General features: G+C 39.6%; 1 protein-coding gene across 1 annotated transcript in view; it reads right to left on the bottom strand.

Annotated features, from left to right (window-relative positions):
- Positions 1 to 13,435, bottom strand: part of LOC107556725 (serine hydroxymethyltransferase, mitochondrial-like) — a 28,165-nt gene that overhangs the window by 3,824 nt on the left and 10,906 nt on the right. The window contains exons 6-11 of the mRNA XM_016239912.1: positions 10,998 to 11,120; positions 6,603 to 6,808; positions 6,031 to 6,041; positions 5,383 to 5,505; positions 958 to 1,113; positions 312 to 419 (exon numbers count right to left, since the gene is read on the bottom strand). Of these exons, the coding sequence (XP_016095398.1) occupies positions 312 to 419; positions 958 to 1,113; positions 5,383 to 5,505; positions 6,031 to 6,041; positions 6,603 to 6,808; positions 10,998 to 11,120 (727 nt within the window). The remainder of the gene's footprint in view (positions 1 to 311; positions 420 to 957; positions 1,114 to 5,382; positions 5,506 to 6,030; positions 6,042 to 6,602; positions 6,809 to 10,997; positions 11,121 to 13,435) is intronic.

Below are 13,435 nucleotides of genomic sequence, written 5' to 3'. Positions count from 1 at the left end.
GGCAACATGCACATTTGTCAAAATTAAACATTTAATGTACACAATATGTATAATTAATCACCCTGAGCAATATACGAGGAAATCTGACATTTTAAATAACCATGAAACATACTATTTCTATTGTATGGGTAAAACTGTTTTAATGTAGAAAGAACTTCAGAATTTGTTCTTTTGTTACTGTAATGCTGTCAGTCATCAAAATAAAATAATGACAACATTGCTGATGTGTTGATATAAAACACGATATATAATAACAGCCCATGGCTGAGCAGAAACACACGGTCACAGCAGGTCTCCGAGTCTGTACTCACTGGTCTTCTTCTTGACGTCCAGAGCGATCTTGATGCCCTGATCGAAGAAATCCACCACCTGCTGGAAGTCAGACTCCTTGAACTGACGGGACGTGAGAGCAGGGGATCCTGGGAAACCAGAGGAGCAGAGATTGAGAGTGTGTGAGAGAGTGTGTGCGTGTGTGAGAGTGTGAGTGAGTGTGTGTATGTGTGTGAGAGAGTGTGTGTGAGTGAGAGTGTGTGCGTGTGTGAGTGTGTGCGTGTGTGTGTGAGTGTGTGCGTGTGTGAGTGTGTGCGTGTGTGTGTGCGTGTGTGTGTGTGAGTGTGTGCGTGTGTGTGTGTGAGTGCGTGTGTGAGAGTGTGTGTGCGTGTGTGAGAGTGTGTGTGCGTGTGTGAGAGTGTGTGCGTGTGTGAGAATGTGAGTGTGTGTGCGTGAGTGAGTGTGTGTGAATGAGAGTGAGTGCGTGCGTGCGTGTGAGAGTGTGTGCGTGTGTGAGAGTGTGAGTGCATGTGTGTGTGTGTGTGTGCGCGTGTGAGTGAGTGTGTGTGAATGAGAGTGAGTGAGTGAGTGCGTGCGTGCGTGTGAGAGAGTGTGAGTGAGTGTGTGTATGTGAGAGAGTGTGAGTGAGTGTGTGTATGTGTGTGAGTGTGTGTATGTGTTTCTCACCGAGCCTCAGGCCGCCGGGGGTCAGTGCGCTCTTGTCTCCAGGGCAGGTGTTCTTGTTGGCCGTGATGGACACCAGCTCCAGAACCCGCTCGGCCCGCGCTCCGTCCATCCCCTGAGGCCTCAGGTCCACCAGAACCAGATGATTATCAGTTCCTCCTGAACAAACACACACGACACTCACCTTCAGTCAAAAGAGTCTGTCTGGATGAAGATCTACGGTTGCTTCGATTTCCAGTTCCCTGATTTAACAGCTTTTGTATTGAGGTTATAATGCATTCAATCATCATGAACAGCCGGGTCACATCACAGTGGAGTCAGCTGTCTTAACCGTGGCTTGTGTACTGCAAACACATACCAGCTTCATCACTGTGTCTGTCACGCGACTCTGTTCCCCTTTCGGGCTCTGTCTTTACATTTATTTTGAAAGATGAAGCTCGCGATTATGGTAAGGGGCGTTACATTTCCGACGAGTGCTTGCGGTGTTCGGCCAATCACAATGCACTGGGTCAGCTGGCCAATCAGAGCAGACTGCGCTTGTCGGAAGGAGGGACTTTGTAGAAAACGAAGCGTTTGAGAGAGGCGGGGCATAGAGGACCTACAATAATGTACAGTATTTGAAAAATAATGTGTTTTTTGAACATTAGAGCATGTCAACATATTCTGTTACACCAAATACACAAAATAATGATCTTTAAAAAAGCATCATATGACCCCTTTAACTTTCAACAGATCTGCATTTCTTTTTAATTTATTTGACAGCTTGTGTTACAGCTCTGCTCAGAAATGCTAGATTATGGAAATAACTTTTTCTGTATACCTTATGATCACACTGCAAAAAAATTAGGTTCTTCCTCAGTATTACTGTCTTGTTTTCCAGTGCAAATGACTGAAGATTCTTAAATCAAGAGACATTTACTGGAGAAACAAAATTACTTAAAGGGATAGTTCACCCAAAAATGAAAATGAGCCCATGATTTACTCGCCCTCAAGCTATTCTAGGTGTATCTGACTTTCTTCTTTCAGACGAATCCAATCGGAGTTATATTTAAAAACGACCTGCTCTTCCAAGCTTTATAATGGCAGTGAATGGGTGTTATTTTTCAATAGTCCGAAAGAAGTCCAATAAAGCGCATCCATCCATCATAAAAAGTGCCTCACTCGGCTCCAGAGGTGAATAAAGGTCTCCTGAAGCGAATCAATGCGTTTGTGTAAGAAAAATATCCATATTTAAAACTTTATAAACCGTAATCTCTAGCTTCTGCTTACTGTCGTACGCGCGTTCATTCCTGCGGATGATGATGTAGATGTTCACATACTGGTAAAACATTTATAGTCTGAATGCACTGTAAGTCATTTTGGATAAAAGCGTCTGCTAAATGCATAAATTAATTAAATTAAATGATAAATTAAATTACGTAGGCTCTGGTGAGAAGTGACGAATGCGGAAGCGCAGCAGAGAAAGCAAAAAAAGAACAAAACGAGGATTTGTAAAGAAGAATGTGGGAGGATTTGGATATAAGCCAAGAGCAGACTGGTTTTCCTTTGCTAAAGTAAAGAAACTTTGCTTCCTTTGCTCCTGTAAACAAACGCCGGTTCTCGCGAGACGAGCATATTCTCACCGAAGCTTACGCTATGCCTACGTCATCCGCCGGAATTATAGAAATATGGATATTTTTCTTACACAAACGCATTGATTCGCTTCAGGAGACCTTTATTCACCTCTGGAGCCGAGTGAGGCACTTTTTATGATGGATGGATGCGCTTTATTGGACTTCTTTTGGACTACTGAAAAATAACACCCATTCACTGCTATTATAAAGCTTGGAAGAGCAGGACATTTTTAAATATAACTCCGATTGGATTCGTCTGAAAGAAGAAAGTCAGATACACCTAGGATGGCTTGAGGGCGAGTAAATCATGGGCTAATTTTCTTTTTGGGGTGAACTATCGCTTTAAGTCTTTTTTTCTGAGAAAATGATCAAAATAAAGTGAGTTTATGCTTAAAATAAGTGGAAATATCTGTCAACAGGCTCTGAAAAATCAAGTAGATTCAAAGGGAAAACACGTATGCATGCAGACGGGCTTAAAAACATCTTACAACCCGGATCACGTTGAAAAATCATAGTGAGGATAGACGTGGTTTGTGTTGAACCATCAAATAAACACGTCAGTCTTTAAAAACATTTAGAGGATGTTTTTCAGGGATGTTTTCACGCTTCCACAAATTAAAGCTCTTAAATCGGAGCAGAAAGTCGTGGTATTAAATGTTGCACGCACTGCAAAACATGAATATCTTCCTCCGTATTTCTATCTTGTTTTCCAGGTCAAATATCTAAACATCCTTAAATCAAGAGACATTCACTGGAGATGCACAATGAAGATGTGAAGCCAGAAATTGATCAAAATAAAGGGACTTTATGCTTAAAATAAGAGGAAATATCTGTCAATGAGGAATGAAAACGTGTTTTCCCTTTGAATCTACTTGATTTTTCAGAGCCTGTTGACAGATATTTCCACTTATTTTAAGCATAAACTCACTTTATTTTGATCATTTTCTCAGAAAAAAAGACTTAAAGCGATAGTTCACCCCAAAAAGAAAATTAGCCCATGATTTACTCGCCCTCAAGCCATCCTAGGTGTATCTGACTTTCTTCTTTCAGACGAATCCAATCGGAGTTATATTTAAAAATGTCCTGCTCTTCCAAGCTTTATAATAGCAGTGAATGGGTGTTGTTTTTCAGTAGTCCAAAAGAAGTCCAATAAAGCGCATCCATCCATCATAAAAAGTGCCTCACTCGGCTCCAGAGGTGAATAAAGGTCTCCTGAAGCGAATCAATGCGTTTGTGTAAGAAAAATATCCATATTTAAAACTTTATAAACCGTAATCTCTAGCTTCTGCTTACTGTCGTACGCGCGTTCATTCCTGCGGATGATGATGTAGATGTTCACATACTGGTAAAACATTTATAGTCTGAATGCACTGTAAGTCATTTTGGATAAAAGCGTCTGCTAAATGCATAAATTAATTAAATTAAATGATAAATTAAATTACGTAGGCTCTGGTGAGAAGTGACGAATGCGGAAGAGCAGCAGAGAAAGCAAAAAAAGAACAAAACGAGGATTTGTAAAGAAGAATGTGGGAGGATTTGGATATAAGCCAAGAGCAGACTGGTTTTCCTTTGCTAAAGTAAAGAAACTTTGCTTCCTTTGCTCCTGTAAACAAACGCCGGTTCTCGCGAGACGAGCATATTCTCACCGAAGCTTACGCTATGCCTACGTCATCCGCCGGAATTATAGAAATATGGATATTTTTCTTACACAAACGCATTGATTCGCTTCAGGAGACCTTTATTCACCTCTGGAGCCGAGTGAGGCACTTTTTATGATGGATGGATGCGCTTTATTGGACTTCTTTTGGACTACTGAAAAATAACACCCATTCACTGCTATTATAAAGCTTGGAAGAGCAGGACATTTTTAAATATAACTCCGATTGGATTCGTCTGAAAGAAGAAAGTCAGATACACCTAGGATGGCTTGAGGGCGAGTAAATCATGGGCTAATTTTCTTTTTGGGGTGAACTATCGCTTTAAGTCTTTTTTTCTGAGAAAATGATCAAAATAAAGTGAGTTTATGCTTAAAATAAGTGGAAATATCTGTCAACAGGCTCTGAAAAATCAAGTAGATTCAAAGGGAAAACACGTTTTCATTCCTCATTGACAGATATTTCCTCTTATTTTAAGCATAAAGTCCCTTTATTTTGATCAATTTCTGGCTTCACATCTTCATTGTGCATCTCCAGTGAATGTCTCTTGATTTAAGGATGTTTAGATATTTGACCTGGAAAACAAGATAGAAATACGGAGGAAGATATTCATGTTTTGCAGTGCGTGCAACATTTAATACCACGACTTTCTGCTCCGATTTAAGAGCTTTAATTTGTGGAAGCGTGAAAACATCCCTGAAAAACATCCTCTAAATGTTTTTAAAGACTGACGTGTTTATTTGATGGTTCAACACAAACCACGTCTATCCTCACTATGATTTTTCAACGTGATCCGGGTTGTAAGATGTTTTTAAGCCCGTCTGCATGCATGATCTGATAGGATGAGATTTAAAGAAGCCGTTAGTAGAGCTTCATGCGTCTGCAGGTCTTTGGTGCGTCAGTGTGTTATGAAGACGCTCTCTACTGCTTCACTCCACACAACCCAACGCTGAATCATTAACAGGACTATTCATTAATACTGCTTTAGTTTATTAGTTCCTCTACTTCGTAGGGGTTTGAGTCTCACTCCTGCAGCACACACTGATAAAACGCAGGAAAACTAACTTCATCTTCCGGGAGAATCCAGTGGCGTCGTCTCAGTCCCAGACGAACACGTTCTGCTCACCTGAAGAGAAAACCTACAGCTCGTGAAAACCCACCCGAGACCAGCGTGTAGCCCTTCTTCAGCAGCGCCTCGGCCATGGCCTTGGAGTTCTTCAGAACCTGAGCGATGTATTCACGAAACATGGGCGTCGCGGCCTGAGGAGAGAGCGAATGAAGAGCTATCAATTATCAAAAATCATAAATGAGCTCCCAAGCGCACCGGCTATCGTTCAGGAGAAGATGAGAGAGAATCAAATGATGCTGCAAATGATGCTACTTTCTCATCTACCGTCAGCATTTAATTTCAACAAATCTTAAACAAGTCTAACTTGTCATTATTTGTAAAAATACGATTCCCAGTGCGATTATTAGTTACAGTGTCTTCCTTTTTATTAATATTTTTAACAGTTTCTTTATTTGTGAAAAAACTCACACACACTCTCTCTCTCTCTCTCTCTCACACACTTGGCTATTGCTACAAATATCCCCCAGCGACTCAACACTGCTTTTGTGCTCCAGGGTCACATATAATCTGCATGCATGCAACATCCAAATCATCTACATTTTCTAAAAATGTGCAGTGCATATTGCATGAGATCCCACAATGCAATGTGCTAAAACTGACCTTCAGCTACCTCAATCTGCTGTGATTTTGAGCTCTCTTTTTCTCATTTGATCAGACGGCCAAGTTATGAAATTTTTACACAAATCTGGACTAAAAAAACCCCCACCAAGTAAGCATTTTATTTCATTACTTTTTATGTAATGTTGTCATGTTACAATGTAACTTACTGCATGTGTTCTGCAGTAAGACTTTTTTTTCTCTTCTGCTCACTAAAGTTGCATTGATTTGATCAAAAATACAGTAAAAATTGTGAAATATTATTACAATTTAAAACAGCTGTTTTCTCTGTGAATATCTGTTAAACTGTAATGTATTTCTGTGATGCGCAGCTGTATTTTCAGCATCATTCCTCCAGTCTTCAGTGTCACATGATCTTCAGAAATCAGTATAATATGCTGATCTGCTGCTCGAGAAACATTTCTGATTATTATCAATGTTGAACACAATTGTGCTGTGATGCATTTTATTTTTCAGGATTCAGAGATGAACAGAAAGTTCAAAAGAACAGCATTTATTTCAAACAGAAATCTTTTGGAACATTATAAACGTCTTTACTGTCATTTTTGATCAATTTAATGCGTCCTTGATGAATAAAAGTATTAATTTCTTTCAAAGAATGAATGGTCTGTGCATTAAACACTGTTGGTACACTAGTACTGCACACATGCTTTGAGAAATGGATCACAGAAGAGCCACTGGTCTCTGGTTGAGGTGTACCTGGATCCTCGCAGTGATTTGTGTGTGGTTGTGGTGACGAGGTCGGCGTGTTGGAAAGGCGAGGGAATGGCTTTGCCTGCCACCAGTCCACTGATGTGAGCCATGTCCGCCAGCATGTACGCGTTCAGCTCGGTGCACAGCTGCTCGGAGACAGAGACCAGAGTAATAAAGAGCTCAGAGAGAATTATGAAAGCGTTTAGAAGCTGAGATCTGCGGCGCTCGCGGCAAACATAACAAAGCGCTCCCGTTATCGGCCCATCAGAGAGTGACCTGATGAGATCCGCACGCTCCTCCGGGGAACGAGACCCAGATACTGCAGGCGCTTCGCTAACACTTCTGAGCAAGATGCTACGCTCTCAGGGTAAAAATAATCTCCTGCTGATTATACACTGATACTCTTAATCTGTCGTGGAGTGTGTGTGTGTGTGTGTGTGTGAGTGTGCGAGAGTGAGTGTGTGCGTGAATGAGTGAGTGTGTGTGTGTGAGTGAGTGAGTGAGTGAGTGAGTGAGTGAGTGAGTGTGTGTGTGTGAGAGAGAGTGTGTGTGTGTGTGTGTGTGAGAGAGTGTGTGTGTGTGTGTGAGTGAGAGTGAGTGAGTGAGTGTGTGTGTGAGTGTTGCTGACATTGTGTTTATCTTGCAGTAAAATTGGGCCACAGTGAATTCGAGCAACAAACATGAAATGCACACAATCTCAGCCTCCAGCAGAAAACCTGGAGCACGTTGCACAAAAAATTAAGAAAAAAACTCTCAGAGATGCTTGAACCCTAGCGAGTGCCCTACATAGACAGCACATGACAAAGTGAAAGACACATGCAATTCATCTTAGGAGGCATGATGTTTGAGCCTTCACGAGCTGTCTATGTAGGGCACTCACTAGGGTTCGGATCAGAACACATGCAAGCCTAATAAAAGAGAGGAGAGTCGTCCTGAACTGAGTGACTGCTGAATGGGATTATGGGTATTTGACTGTCCATCAAACATGTTTAAACATCATTTCATCAGTGTTAATGAGAACAATCATCATTCTTACTGCTGTTTGTGTGTGTGTGACAGGAGATGTGATTAAAAGCTGACAGTGACACTGCAGTGTGTGTGAGTGTGTGAGAGAGAGATTGTGAGCGTGTGTGTGTGTGTGTGTGTGAGAGAGTGTGTGTGTGTGTGTGTGAGAGAGAGATTGTGAGTGAGTGTGTGTGTGTTCACTGTACTGTGAGCAGAAAGCGTCAGGATCAGTGACTGTGTTTGTCGTCTCTGAGGCGTCAGGCTTGAGCAGTTAAACACAAATGTGTCAGAGAGACAGACGAGTGTGTGAGAATAAAGAGAGCAGTCGAGCATTAAAATAAACTCAGTTTAGTATTTGTATCTTAATGTATGTTTGCACTGTTTTCATTTTGCATAGTTTTAAATGCAAACACTATAAATTAAAAATATTTTAGCACCTAAAACATTTAAAACAACAACAAAATCTTTCTTTTTCTTTCTTTAAAAAAAAATCTAATTTAGTTTACATAAGATTTTTTAAAGAGAGGAAGTCTTCTAAAAACTGTTATAGAATAAACTCTTTTATTTAAATATGATCTTTATTTTCCAAAACTGAAAATGTGCTGAAACTGTGCTCACCCCCAGGCCGTACAAGATCAGGATGAGTTTGTTTCTTCATCAGGTTTGGAGAAATGTAGCATTGCATCAGTGTCTCAGCAATGGGTGCTCTGCAGTGAATGGGTGCCGTCAGAATGAGAGTCCAAACAGCTGATAAAAACATCACAATAATCCACAGCACTCCAGTCCATCAGTTCACATCTGGAGAAGACAAAATACCACTGAGTCCATAATCCATAATAACTCTTCCTCCAGTGAAAAAGTGTCTTAATGCTGGATTAGTTTCAGCTTTTGGCTTCTCCAGATGTGAACTGATGGACTGGAGTGCTGTGGATTATTGTGATGTTTTTATCAGCTGTTTGGACTCATTCTGACGGCACCCATTCACTGCAGAGCATCCATTGCTGAGACACTGATGCAGTGCTACATTTCTCCAAACCTGATGAAGAGACAAACTCATCCTGATCTCAGATGATCCGAGGATGAGCACAGTTTCAGATAATTTTCATTTTTGGGTGAACTATTCCTTTAGTTTATGCATGTTTATTTGTATGCAGCTGATCCTCAAATGAAAATGAGCAAAATGATTAATCATTCCAATAAAGACATTAAATAATCTGAAATGAAAGAGAGATTCAGACCTTGTATTTTGTCTTCTCCAGATGTGAACTGATGGACTGGAGTGCTGTGGATTATTGTGATGTTTTTATCAGCTGTTTGGACTCATTCTGACGGCACCCATTCACTGCAGAGCATCCATTGCTGAGACACTGATGCAGTGCTACATTTCTCCAAACCTGATGAAGAGACAAACTCATCCTGATCTCAGATGATCCGAGGATGAGCACAGTTTCAGATAATTTTCATTTTTGGGTGAACTATTCCTTTAGTTTATGCATGTTTATTTGTATGCAGCTGATCCTCAAATGAAAATGAGCAAAATGATTAATCATTCCAATAAAGACATTAAATAATCTGAAATGAAAGAGAGATTCAGACCTTCTTGATGCGGCTGTAGTCGATGAGGCGAGCGTAAGCGCTGGTGCCGGCGATGATGATTTTGGGTCGAAAGAGTCGCGCCGTCAACTCCATCTGATCGTAGTCTATCAGACCGGATTTAGGCTGAGAGAGACAGACAGAGACTGTTAGCCATTAAGGTGTTTACAACAGTACATTTCTGCATTCAGAAACAGCTGAAACAATAAATAAATAAATAAATGAATTAGATAATAAATACAAATACAGTAGTAAATAAATCTGTCTTTTTAAAGCGTGGATGTGAGCGTGTGCGTGTGTGTGTGTGTGTGTGTGTGTGTGTGAGAGAGAGCGAGAGAGAGAGAGAGAGAGAGAGAGAGAGAGAGAGAGAGAGAGAGAGTGTTAGCCATTAAGGTGTTTACAACAGTATATTTCTCAGTCTCATCAACAGTTTCTTTAGAGCCCGACCGATATGGTTTTTTTGGGGCCGATACCGATATTAGGGAGTAAATAATCGGCCGATATTCTTTGTGTATATTATAGTACAGTACCAGTCAAAAGTTTGGACACTTTCCCATTCGTGTGTCCAAATATTTGACTGGTACTATATATAGAATACAGTATACATAAACTAAACAAAACAAAAAAAATATATATGTATATAAACACATTTTTTGCAATGATCACTCAAATGTGGTGATCAAACACTTATAATGACGTGACAGAGATATGTAATGGAGGCAGGGCATTTAACAATTTAATAATAAACTTTATTATCCAAAATGAGTCTGACATCAGTGCACCGAACAGTAAAGTTTAAGTTTATTCAACTTTAATTAAATTCAACTTTATTCCGTTGAAGTTTATTTCACTTCGAAACATTCATTCACGGATTTGCGCTACTGTCTTCACACAGTAGCTTACTAGAGAAGTGTGAAGTGTGACATAATATACCTCTGTAAATAAATACAATATAAATTCACGTCTCGCGCGCTTTAATGCCCTTTGAATGTAACGTGTACGTGGAACTGGAATCATGGCGGGATCGCTTGATCGGTCGGTGCCGGACCGCGAATTTAACCACCCCTAACTCCCGAACCCCGGGGGCTATGGATGCGGGGGTGGTCTCATTCGAAAGCGGGCCTCTAGACGTACACTTGATTCGCGTTCGAGAGGGTTCCTCGAGTCCAAACAATGCAGTAGCAAACAATGGAGTAATTATACCATATCAAGCATTTTATCTGCGTTATATGTTCTGTAAAAAAAAATTGTCATATCGGCGGCATATTCGCCGATATCGATGTATATCGGTGACAGGCAAAATGATATATCGATCGGGCTCTTTTTTTTTTTTTTTTTAAAATTAAAAAAAAAAAAAAATTTGGGCTAGTTAAATAAATCAGTGAATGGGTGCCGTCAGAATGAGAGTCCAAACAGATGTTAACTGATGGACTGGAGTGCTGTGGATTATTGTGATGTTTTTATCAGCTGTTTGGACTCTCATTCTGACGGCACCCATTCACTGCAGAGCATCCATTGCTGAGACACTGATGCAGTGCTACATTTCTACAAACCTGATGAAGAAACAAACTCATCCTGATCTCAGATGAACTGAGGATGAGCACATTTTTGGGTGTATTTATATATGTTTATTTGTATGCAGCTAATGCTCTAATGCTTTAAGTACACAAATTAGCAAAATGATTAATCATTCCAATAAAGACATTGAATAATCTGAAATGAAAGGGAGATTCAGACCTTCTTGATGCGGCTGTAGTCGATGAGGCGAGCGTAAGCGCTGGTGCCGGCGATGATGAGTTTGGGTCTGAAGAGTCTCGCCGTCAACTCCATCTGATCGTAGTCTATCAGACCGGATTTAGGCTGAGAGAGACAGACAGAGACTGTTAGCCATTAAGGTGTTTACAACAGTATATTTCTCAGTCTCATCAACAGTTTCTTTAGAGCCCGACCGATATGGTTTTTTTGGGGCCGATACCGATATTAGGGAGTAAATAATCGGCCGATATTCTTTGTGTATATTATAGTACAGTACCAGTCAAAAGTTTGGACACTTTCCCATTCGTGTGTCCAAATATTTGACTGGTACTATATATAGAATACAGTATACATAAACTAAACAAAACAAAAAAAATATATATGTATATAAACACATTTTTTGCAATGATCACTCAAATGTGGTGATCAAACACTTATAATGACGTGACAGAGATATGTAATGGAGGCAGGGCATTTAACAATTTAATAATAAACTTTATTATCCAAAATGAGTCTGACATCAGTGCACCGAACAGTAAAGTTTAAGTTTATTCAACTTTAATTAAATTCAACTTTATTCCGTTGAAGTTTATTTCACTTCGAAACATTCATTCACGGATTTGCGCTACTGTCTTCACACAGTAGCTTACTAGAGAAGTGTGAAGTGTGACATAATATACCTCTGTAAATAAATACAATATAAATTCACGTCTCGCGCGCTTTAATGCCCTTTGAATGTAACGTGTACGTGGAACTGGAATCATGGCGGAATCGCTTGATTGGTCGGCGACCCCGGGGGGTATGGATGCGGGGGTGGTCTCATTCGAAAGCGGGCCTCTAGACGTACACTTGATTCGCGTTCGAGAGGGTTCCTCGAGTCCAAACAATGCAGTAGCAAACAATGGAGTAATTATACCATATCAAGCATTTTATCTGCGTTATATGTTCTGTAAAAAAAAATTGTCATATCGGCGGCATATTCGCCGATATCGATGTATATCGGTGACAGGCAAAATGATATATCGATCGGGCTCTTTTTTTTTTTTTTTTTACAATTAAAAAAAAAAAAAAATTTCTTTTTAGTTAGTTAAATTTTTTTTGGAGGGGGGGGGGCTGTTAAAAAAATATTAATAATAATAATAAATAAATACATGCATTAGATCAATTTAAATAAAGTAGTAAATAAATAAACAAGGATAAATTTTTTTTTTTTTTTTTTAAAATTAAAAAAAAAAAAAATTCTTTTTAGTTAGTTAAATTTTTTTTGGAGGGGGGGGGGCTGTTAAAAAAAATATTAATAATAATAATAAATAAATACATGCATTAGATCAATTTAAATAAAGTAGTAAATAAATAAACAAGGATAAAAAATACACTCAATACAAAAAAAAATTATAAATAGATAAAAACATTTTTCCCTCAAACTAGGATTCTTGAGCTGATGCAAAGGTAATTATTAATAAATTCTAAAATAAAAACAAATCAAAATAAAACGACAAAAAGATGAGGTACTTTATTTATCTGCATGTCATTTGACTATTAACTAATTAAAACTATTAAAAAATAAAAAGTTAATACATAAAACGATAAAATAAGTAAAATGCTAAAACAAAAAAAACCCCCATCTAAATAAATAAATAAAATGATTCACAAGAACTCTCTTTTCTTCAAGACGAGTGTAAAACGTTCATATTTTCAGCTAATTTTCAGGCAAAAGGAGCCACTGAAAACACGGTTTGTCTCACTGCACTTTCGTCTCTCTCAGACTTCTGTCCTGTCTTAGTTTCTCTCTGAGATCTGGACAGAAGATAATCTCTCTCTCAATTCGTCTGTCTGGTCACTCCATCACACGGACACCAGGCTGAGGGTCACGCTGGAGTGTGTGTGTGTGTGTGTGTGTGTGTGTGTATACGTGTGTGTCTGAGGGCCACCTGTCGATTTCCCACAGCTGCAATGCACTGAGACACGTTCTCCCTGCTGTTTACCTTCACTAAAGACGTAATCAACTGTGTTTATGTGAATACTCGTCAAAACGGACAATTCCACATCCTTTTGTGTGTACTTCTCCGTTCATGCGATGCTAAAGAGTACTCGCGTGCTGTGAGAGGCGCTTTCTGTGTGTGTGCTTCAGTGTCTGCGCTCAGAAAACCGGACCGAAGTGAGCTCTCTTGCGTCGTCAGGTTTATCCATATGTCTGCTCTTCTCTTACTCCCACATATTGACATTTTTGAACGTTTTATGTGACGTGCAGCAAGTGTATGTTAGCTTATGTCCCGCCAGTTCATATGTACGCATAACCTCCGAACCACGCACCAGAGTTTTATTTCTTTCTCGTCTCGTTGTCGTCAGTGAAAACACACACACACACACACACACACACACACACACACACACACACACACACACAGATCAACTCTTTA

This window comes from Sinocyclocheilus grahami, unplaced genomic scaffold (genome assembly GCF_001515645.1).
Source record: "Sinocyclocheilus grahami isolate Dianchi unplaced genomic scaffold, SAMN03320097.WGS_v1.1 scaffold577.1, whole genome shotgun sequence".
NCBI lineage: Eukaryota > Metazoa > Chordata > Actinopteri > Cypriniformes > Cyprinidae > Sinocyclocheilus > Sinocyclocheilus grahami.
The sequence above is the reverse complement of the archived record's forward strand: the minus strand, read 5'-3'. Positions and strand labels throughout refer to the sequence as shown.